General features: G+C 44.6%; 1 protein-coding gene across 1 annotated transcript; it reads left to right on the top strand.

Annotated features, from left to right (window-relative positions):
- The first annotated feature begins 3,202 nt into the window (after positions 1-3,202).
- LOC147464286 (indole-3-acetaldehyde oxidase-like) lies at positions 3,203-9,000 on the top strand. The gene is made up of 10 exons (XM_086513851.1): positions 3,203-3,426; positions 3,527-5,407; positions 5,491-5,750; positions 6,000-6,203; positions 6,276-6,494; positions 6,582-7,550; positions 7,632-7,727; positions 7,894-7,992; positions 8,223-8,412; positions 8,510-9,000. The coding sequence occupies exons 1-10, from the start codon at positions 3,273-3,275 to the stop codon at positions 8,743-8,745; spliced, it is 4,308 nt and encodes a 1,435-aa protein (XP_086369977.1). The 5' UTR covers positions 3,203-3,272; the 3' UTR covers positions 8,746-9,000.
- The last annotated feature ends 1,009 nt before the right edge of the window (positions 9,001-10,009 follow it).

Raw genomic sequence — 10,009 nt, 5'->3', positions numbered from 1 at the left:
TTGAAATGCATGCATACATGTGTCCTTCTACATCATCCTGATCTATAGCCCACCCAATAGCTATCAGGCTAGTGTCAACTGTTAAGATTATTGGCCTTCTGCATTTGTAGTCGACTTTCCTCAAGGTCGGAGCCTCGAGAAGCATCTTCTTTAGTTTCCTCATAGCCTTCGTGTGAACTTCTTCCCATACAAACTTTTTACCCTTCCTTAGCAATTGGTAAAGCACCTCTACAACACGACAAAAATGTGACAGCCAAATAAGGTAGAATACACATGCACTTAGAAACTGACGAACTTCAGTAACTGAAGAGTATGTTTCTTTCATCTTTTGGATAGCTTCAACTTTAATTGGATTTGGCCTTATAACCTCTTTAGCACCAAAAGTTGACTTTTGCCTTGAAAGTGTCAAGTTAACTTCTTCAAGCCTAGATAAAATAGCATCACAGTCAACAATATGTTGAGCAACAAACCGGTGGCACCCCCTCTGATCTTTTGCCAGCAATATGTTGATCATCAGTGAAAGGCACAGTAACATGAGGGATAAAATCCCTTAATACCTTATTCATGCCATTCATCATATGAGCTACATAATTAGTAGCACCTTGTGGTAGAGTGCCAATCCTTACCAAGTCGAGAGGAGTGCGCATCGTAATAAGATTCCTGCTCTCCAAAGCTAACTGAAATTGATCGTATCCAGAGTAAAGATCACCAAAGAGTAAATAGATCTACCTGCAAAGGCTTCGGCAAATCCATCCACAATTGGGCTTGTGTACACATTGTGGATTGTTACCTTGTTAACCGGTCACATGTCCTGTATGAACCTTACGATACCATTTTTCTTCGGAACAGTAAAACCATCGATTAGAGTATGGCTTGCATGATTGTTCCAAAATACCCATCCGCATCTTTTCATTAAGCAAATCAACAAGTTTTGGCAAGTGATCTTAGGAACTGGAATAGGACATAAGCTCCATGGCATGTGAGGAATAGTGTGAAACATAAGCTCCATGGCATGTAAGGAATAGTGTGAGACATAAGCTCCATGGAAACACAACACTTGGATTCAAGCTATCCAATCTCACTTGGCTCAAAAGAAAAATCTTTATCGTGTTTTTCAAGCATATCTTGGAAGCATTTGATCTCCTCTTCGTTGAGGAAACCATCCTCTCCAATCTTCAGTTGTTCCAATGTCTCCTTAGTAAATTTATGTCCAATGTTCTTCGAATCACTGGGCATAGGTTGTCGAGAAGCTTCCTTAATCACCCCATCACTTCCTTCTGGTAGAGATGTAGCCACTGGTCTTACTTTCTTTGTAGCAGTTTTGTACTTTATCTCTACCTAGGCTTCAACTGTTTCACTCAAATCATCCTTAATATGCATAAGTGCCTCATATATGTCCAGCTCTTCATACATGTCCATTGAGTGCACTTTAACAACTTCAGTTCCACTTTGTAACCTGGTTTGCATGATCTCCTCAAGCTCTGACATAGTGTCAAAATATGAAACCTCTTCAAAGATTCTTGAAATCACATCATTGGGTTCAAGCACATCACATCCCTGCAATTCACTTTGAATACTTGAGACATATTGCTTCTCCCACTTAGGCAAATCATTAAATTTCATGTAAGATATTGAACCCTCATATGTCAATCCCAAAAACCCTGAAGAGAAAGTTTCTCTTTGCGAGAGCTTCCCTCCTTTGTACCACCATAGTCCCGCTCTATAATGGCACTCCGAAAAAATCTTGTGCAAATGTGTGTTCTTTGAACTCGTTACATATCTTTGGTTATGAATGATCACGTAAATGTCTTTATTCCTAGCATAGTCAACACATACATTCATAAATTGAACAGCTCTTTTACCATCTCGGCTCTGAATCCTTGCATAGGCCGAGCCGTCATCTAGTACCTTCATTTCCATCTGCACAGATGTAATGTATGGCTGTCCCAAAATAAGTGGATAAGAGGAATGCTCCTGTACAAAAAAGTTTTGTTCATCAGAAGCATCCCCAATAATTACCTTAACATTTGCACATGCACAATATCAATCGCTTGGAAGCATGTTGGCAACACATTTCCACCAATCGCGGTCCACATCCATAGGCCACTTCCCCTTCTGGTACAATCCCTTTGCCATAAGATTAATTTCCGAACCGCCGTCTACAAGTGCTAAGATCGGCTCCTCAATGTCGCCAACCTTCAATTGGTTTCACTTGTCGCTCTTGCCCAATGAGTCCTTGAAAAATGATTGGGCTAGTTGTTATGACACACGAGTGTCCATAAGTGATTTTTATTTCATGCTCAGTAGTTCATGCATATAATGGTTGAGTAAGAAGCAACCTACTTTGGCCACTTCCAGTTGTGAAGTCGAGTACCGGGTAGTCTTCACATCTACAGTTGAGTGTGTATGGCTCAGACGCCTTATGTTTGATTTGGGTGTTGGATAGGATACTGCCAACGTCATCTCGACTGGAGCGCATTGGCAATTGCGAGAAACCCATTTTTTCATGCTTGCACAAAGCACATTGAGGTGCAATTATCACTATGTCAGAGAGAGACTCTTAGCACGAGAGATCATCTTGGCTTATGTGCCGACACAAGACAACCTTGTAGATCTATTCACAAAGGCATTGCCTCGTGAGAAGTTCGAAGCTTTCCGCAAAGCTTTGGGCTTGCTTCCCTTTGTAAAGTGATTATGTCCTCATGGCACGACACTTCCCTATACACTATGTGCCAGCTCTCATTCACCGCATCAATCCCAGGGGAGATTTGTTACGATATATAAGTTGTGACTTGAGAGCTTCCACAGCCCATGTCACACGAGAATGGCAGACACGCTTGTGCAACAAACAAATGTTAGAGCTCTCCATGAATCAACTTTAAGAAAAGAGGCTTGGGTGAGGCTCGCGCGAGGATGGGCAAGCTCGACCCCTCGGATGCTTTCTGTGGTTTCATGCTCATGAGTTGGACTGCCAACTCAGTGCACCCATAGTCACCACCCCCTCATGTGACTATGAAAAACCTAGGCGGACCTTTTCGTCGGGCCATGTCAACTGGATGTGTGTGACATGAGCCTTATAATGCCAACCATTAATCGTGGAAAACCATCTAGATTCTAAAATTGACACGTGGCATCAAAGATTTGACACTTGGGAGTCGGGGCAGACAACGTTCTATATGAGGTCACAAGGCAAATAAAGAAGAGCTAGGCGTGGCGTCGTACTGTTCACTAGCTTCACTGCATATTATGTAACGCTGAAGAGCACCGTGGACATGGAGGATGCGCACTGTGTTTCAAGCCGCCCTCTGCTCTTCGCGCTCAATGGGCGCAGGGTGGAGATTGCTTCCCCCGACCCCTCCATGACTCTCATCTCCTTCCTTCGCTCTCACGCTCACCTCACCGGCACCAAGCTCAGCTGCGGTGAAGGTAAGTGTGTGTGTTTGAGAGAGAGAGAGAGAGAGAGAGAGAGAGAGAGAGAGAGAGAGCCTTCCCATCTTCTTGCTTATTGTGTGTGTATTCTCCACAGGTGGCTGTGGTGCGTGCCTTGTCCTTCTCGCTACTTATGACCCCATATGGAAGAAAGTGCATCAACACAGTATCAACTCCTGCCTTGCCCTTCTTTGTTCCCTTGATGGCTGCTCCATCACCACCATTGAGGGTCTGGGCTCAACCCGCACCACCTTCCATGCTATACAGCAGCGCATAGCTGGTTTTCACGGCTCCCAGTGTGGCTTCTGTACCCCCGGTATGTGCATTTCCCTCTACAGTTGCTTGCACAACTGCAGAAAAACTCCTTCGGCAGGCGTTGTTGACACTGTCAACAGCTGTATGGGAAATGGCAGCAATGCGGGGCCACATGCTCTGCACACCCTACCCACGTTGTCCTGCGAAGCCGCCCAGAAGGCCATTGTTGGCAACATTTGCAGATGCACTGGCTACAGACCAATTGTAGATACTTGCAAAAGTTTTGCCGGAGATGTGGATGTCGAAGACCTTGGCATTAATTCTTTCTGGGCTTCTATCCATGAAGCAAATACAGAGCTATTGCCTCCCTACTCAAGTGCAGCTGATTCGGGTTTTCCTGAGTTTCTTATGGAAGAGTTATATCTCAGACAGAATAGGGCCAACACAGAAGAACACAAGCAACATGTAAATGGATACCCTTCTCCCCCACAGGCATTGAATCTCAATGTAAAGTTTAGAGGTCTAGATGCAAAAGGAGAAGAGAAGATATGGATCCAAACAAGCAATTTGGACTCTGTTTTCAAAGCTTTGCACTCCTTCCAAGGAAGAAGTGATGTGAAACTTGTGGTTGGCAATACCAGTTCTGGTTATTACAAGGATCAAAGGCCTCTTGTCCTTGTCGATATAGGACGTGTCCCAGAGCTTCTTGTGATGAGAGAGGTTTCGGGGTTTTTGACAGTGGGTGCTGCTGTCACCATTGAGAAGCTCATTAATATGCTGGAGGCAAGTGCATGCCTGGAAGACAGCGAAAGGGATGATGCATCTATTGCTTATGTCCTTGCGTCGCATCTACAAAAGGTGGCCAACCCTCACGTAAGGCACAGAGCTAGTGTTGGTGGTAACCTTATCATGGCTCAGCAGTTCCACTTTGACTCAGACCTGGCAACCTTGTTCCTAGCAGCAGGAGCTACGCTTCGTATAATTGCTGCTGGCTCAAAATCATGCTCCTTGAGCATGGAGGAGTTCTTGCAAAGAGGCATACTTGAACCAGGCTGGCTTTTGGAGTCTGTTTCCATTCCTTTGCAATTTGTTGGCAGATTTGATGCATCAAGAAACATGCCTAATGGAAATTCGACAGGAGCGCATCATGTAGGAAATCAATCTGATTTAAGTTCTAAGCAATGTTACTTTAAGAGTTACAGGGCCAGTCCCCGTAACTTAGGGAATGCTTTAGCACAATTAAACGCTGCGTTTCTTGCAACGACTTCCTCATCAGATGCTGACCAGAAAGTTGTGGATGTGAGGCTGGCATTTGGGGCCTTTGGAGGAGCCCATGCAATTAGAGTGCATAGAGTTGAGAGCTTCCTTTCTGGAAAGGTTCTTAACTCGAGTGTTTTGCTTGAAGCCATTAGCATTCTGAAGGATGAACTCAAGCCTTCTTTGAGTTTTGCGAAAAGGGCAAGCTACAAGCTGAGTTTGGCAGTTGACTACCTGTCCTGCTTCTTTCTTCCCTTATTTGCAGCATCAAATAATACGCGGAGTTCAACTGTGGATAGTGAGAATGGGTTTTTACCGGGTGCGAAAATAAACATCAACCCTCAGTTCAATGGAGGGGGTGTGGGAAGAATGTGTATATCTGGCAAACAAATTTTACCTGACCTGGAGGAGGAGTATCTTATTCATAAAGCAATGGAAAAATCAGAGGCCAAGATTCAGGCTTCAGGTCTGTTACATAGCAGTAGGTTTGATTGGACCATTCATAGCCACAATTATTTTCACATGTTTGACTGTGTATGATGTATCCAGGTGAGGCTGTATATGTTGATGACATCCCTTCTCCAGACCAATGTCTTTTTGCAGCGTTTGTCCTTAGTACGAAAGCAGCTGCTAAGATCAAACATATTGATACAAAGGAAGCACTTGCATCCCCTGGGGCTGTAGCATTCATTTCTGCTGATGATATTCCAGAAGGAGGCTCAAATGTTGGGGGTGCGTTATTCTTTGCAGTAGAGAAGTTATTTGCTGACAACTTTGCCGAATATGTTGGGCATCCCCTTGGCATAATGGTAATTTCACCTCAACAGTTCACCCTTCAAATATAAGTGTGCGCGCTTGCCCTTGTATAGTGCAGTATAGTATGGGATTTTAATTTAGAGCTACAGAGGTTAAGATGTTTGTAACCTTGAAGGCGGATGCAGATGTGCATGCTCTCTCTTCATGTTGCCTATGTCATTTGAAACACTGCGTTGCAGGTCTGCAGGGCTTTTGAGCATCCTGGTGTAGTTGCTGATTTTAGTGCCATCTCTGCTTGCTAGGTAGCCGATTCACCCGAACATGCGAAAGCAGCAGCAGATAGAATAAAAGTGCATTATAGTGAGGAATGCTCACCTATATTATGTATCGAAGATGCAGTTGCTAAAGACAGTCTCTTCTCAGTACCCCCCTTTATCGCTGCAACATCCACAGGGAACGTGGAGCAAGGCTTCTCAGAAGCTGAGCATCAAATCCTGGATGCTGAGGTAAACGATTTTTCTGTAACTTTGACTGGTTAAGAAGTCATTTGGCCCTTGAGAGTGAAATGTGTTGGGCAGGTCAAGACAGGCTCCCAGTATTACTTCTATATGGAGACCCAAACAGCTCTAGCAATCCCAGAGGAAGATAACTGTATTGTGATCTATAGCTCGTGTCAAAGCACTGAAATTTTACAGAAGTCTGTGTCTATGTGTCTTGGCCTACCTCATCACAATGTGCGCATTATCACTCGAAGAGTAGGAGGTGGCTTTGGAGGAAAGGCCACTAGAAATATTGCGGTAAGTACTATTGCTTGAAGGCCTGCTTTGCATGGTGGTAGAGTCTGACTTGCTGGCTTAGTCACCAGTTTTCCTTTGATATTACAGGTTGCGTCTGCTTGTGCACTTGCAGCATTCAAATTACAGCGTCCTGTGAGGATGTATCTAGATCGAAAGACGGACATGCTTGTGATGGGTGGCCGCCACCCTACAAAGACACAGTATTCGGTAGCATTTAAAGCGGATGGAAAGGTGACAGGCCTCACAGCTAAGATTTTCATTGATGGAGGTTGGTCAGAGGATCTTAGTCCAGGTATGCCCTTCCTGGTCGAAGGTGGCCTGAAGAAGTATAATTGGGGATCTATGGCTTTAGAGTTCACAGTCTGTAAGACAAATCTATCCAGCAAAAGTGCAATGAGAGGGCCAGGGCATGTGCAAGGGTCCTTTATCGCAGATACGGTTCTTGAGCATGTGGCAGCAGTTCTGGGTTTAGATGTACACTTGGTCATCACGAGGAATATGCACTCTCTTGATAGTGTTTCACTCTTTTTCTCCAAAACAGACATGACCGGTGGGATAGAAGGCTTTACACTACCGTCAATGTGGGACAGAATGCTCAATCGCGTGGAGGAGAATGTGAAAGATGTTACCAGTTTCAATGCAGCCAATGTGTGGTTGAAAAGGGGCTTATCAGTGCTACCGAGTGTTTACGAGGTAGGTCAATCCCCCAAACCTGCAAAGGTGAGTATTTTTCATGATGGTTCCATTGTTGTGGAGGTGGGAGGAATTGAATTAGGGCAAGGGCTCTGGACCAAAGTGAAGCAAGCAACAGTGCATGGACTGGGTCCGTTGATTACGCCGAAAACGGCTGCAGCATCAATGAAGGTTCGTGTAGTCCAGGCAGATAGTATCAGTATGCCCCATGGGGGTTTAACTGCTGGTAGCACGGCGTCTGAAGGAAGTTGTGAGGCAGTAAGACAGGCCTGCCGAGTTCTTGTTGATAGGCTGTTTCCGTTGAAGGTGAAAAAAGAGGAAGAGTCGGCGGCTGGCATTTCTTGGAATGATCTTATCAAGCTGGTACAACCGTGTTTGCAAATTGTGCACAAGTGTGTGCAATAGGATCTTTCTGACATAATGGGCCTTTTTTCTGGCATGTAGGCTGAACATGAAGAAGTGAACTTGTCTGCCCATGTGCACTGGTTTCCAAGTAAAATTACCAAAAACTACCTTAATTATGGTGTGGCGGCAACTCAGGTAAGTCTCTTGATTATATGCATGGGGTAAATAGTGGAGGCCTACATAGGTTTGATAATGGGGAAACTGAATTGTGTATTGGTATTTGTGGTTAGTCCATTGAGATTTGCGTTTCCCTTGTCTGATTTGTATTCTCTCATTATTTGGAATCTTTAAACATTGCCAGGTGGAGCTTGATACTCTCACAGGGGCTGTAACTATCTTATGGACGGACATTTTTTACGACTGTGGGAAAAGTATGAATCCAGCAGTGGACATTGGGCAGGTGAGCAGCAAATCCTTTGCTAAAAGTACTGTCTTGTTAAATTGCATCTGCAAGGAAATTTTGGAAATTAGCTGATGCATTAATCTGCAATGGCCGCAAGTCCCTTTAGCATGCATGACAGGATGGGGGTGATCACATGAAACTATGATAATTTTAACTTAATTATGAAATAGAAGCAAACAAGGTTTTTAAGAAGAAAAGAACCTGAGTTATGCTTGGGACTTGGGCAGATTGAAGGATCTTTTGTTCAAGGCATCGGCTTCTTCTTGACGGAGGAGCTGGAAGTGGATGATAAAGGCGCGCTGACTACAACTGGCACTTGGACGTATAAGCCGCCGACTGTGGATAATATACCACAAAAGTTTGTGGTAGAGATGGAGAACAGTGTGGCTCATAAGAATAGAATCCTTTCATCCAAAGGTCTTTTCTTGATTGCCCGTGTTGATATGCTTTATCCAGCTATTGTTTGTGCTTTACTTACCATTAAGTTTGGTGCCTGTTTTGCTGTGGCTAATAGCTTGTGGAGAGCCTCCCTTGCTATTGGCAGGGACGGTTCACTCTGCGGTGAGGCGGGCGATTGAAGCGGCAAGGGAGGCCGGGCAACAGCAGATGGCTTCATCTCCAGGACAAGATGAAGGCAAGGAGAGATTTTTCCAATTTGACATACCAGCTTCTATGGAGAGAGTAAAGAAGCTGTGTGGCTTGGAAAGGCTGGAAGAGTACCTCCGAAGGCATGGAGCAGTCTTAGCTTGATCAACCTCTCTTCTCCCTCCTCTCCACAGAACTTCCTGAGAGAGAGAGAGAGAGAGAGAGAGAGAGAGAGAGAGAGAGAGAGGAAATGAAATGTTATATTAGCGTCTTCAAAAGGCCAAAATGACCTATGAGACCAAAAAGGAACAACGTGGAGAATCTGATGAGCACCAAAAATAAAAAGAAAAGGGTACTGAAATGGAACTTGTTAGGATACGAAGAGATCTATCATTGGTCCTTGGTCCTTGGTGGATCTCATCAATCTCCTCCATGGTCAGTAGTCTGACCGGGCGCCGAGCAGGTTGCATTGTTCTCTCTCTCTCTCTCTCTCTCTCTCTCTCTGATCGATCGAGCGGACCGAACTAGGGACACCTAGACGCCCATCCATGACTGCAGAGAACTACACAGCATCGAGGGGGGCTGCATTAGAGGATTTGGATCACTTTGGCCCATAACCGCGAATGGCTTTTGCCTTGAGATGCCAATCTGGTTTGAAAGGCGAACCAATATACAATGCATGATCGCGAATGGTTCTGCCCTTAGCTCTCTCTCTCTCTCTCTCTCTCTCGCACGTTTTTTTTGAGTAACTCCACGCACGAGCGCGTGCACACCCCATTGCACACAAAGGCGTGATTTCAAGACATATGCATCGTCCCTTAAGGTCTCTTGGTTTTGGAGAAGTGAGTGTTAAATGTCATATGCAGAAAATAAGAGACTTACCTATCAAGATAGTGGTTGCAAGGCCATACCTTGTTCAACATTAGATAGTGCCAAAAACTTGTATTCTCTTACCAAGGCACCAAAAATGAATCCACATAGTGGCCAACCATCAACATTGGCTTGTAAGCTAGTGCAAGGTTGTGATCTCTGTCTACAAAGTGTGCAATGCATCCCAAGGTTGTCAATCATCAGGGCCTTTGCTTGCTTGGTGAAGTGCAATAGTACCTATTTAATATCTCCTATGTCATTGTTGGTGTAAAAGCTTTGTGTGGCTTTGTTGCTTTTCTCGTGCACTAAGATGCCATCTTTCTATTATATATGTGTTGCTAGTTCAAACTTGTCTATGTTGAACTTCGACACCTTTGCATTGGTTTGCACTGTGTAGCTGGTAACAAGTCCCCCGTAGACGCTTGAGAATAAGCTCTACAAGTGTTGAATCACATATAGAACATAAACCATTTTGAGAATCTTTGCAAGATACCCCCCATTGGAGAGAGAATAGGAGTGGATTGAGAGGGGGCAAAAGCACGGTTACGACCACGTAGCT

The sequence above is a fragment of the Adiantum capillus-veneris genome, chromosome 1, assembly GCF_014529385.1.
Source record: "Adiantum capillus-veneris isolate H3 chromosome 1, ASM1452938v2, whole genome shotgun sequence".
In the NCBI taxonomy this organism is placed as follows: Eukaryota; Viridiplantae; Streptophyta; class Polypodiopsida; order Polypodiales; family Pteridaceae; genus Adiantum; species Adiantum capillus-veneris.
Note: the sequence above shows the minus strand (reverse complement) of the source record. Positions and strands in the feature narration are given on the sequence as shown.

Coding starts and splice junctions, on each gene's coding strand:
- LOC147464286 (XM_086513851.1), top strand. CDS start 3,273: ATGGAGGATGCGCACTGTGTTTCAAGCCGCCCTCTGCTCTTCGCGCTC. Junction 5,408..5,490: donor GGCCAAGATTCAGGCTTCAG/GTCTGTTACATA, acceptor TGATGTATCCAG/GTGAGGCTGTATATGTTGAT. Junction 8,413..8,509: donor TAGAATCCTTTCATCCAAAG/GTCTTTTCTTGA, acceptor TGTGGCTAATAG/CTTGTGGAGAGCCTCCCTTG.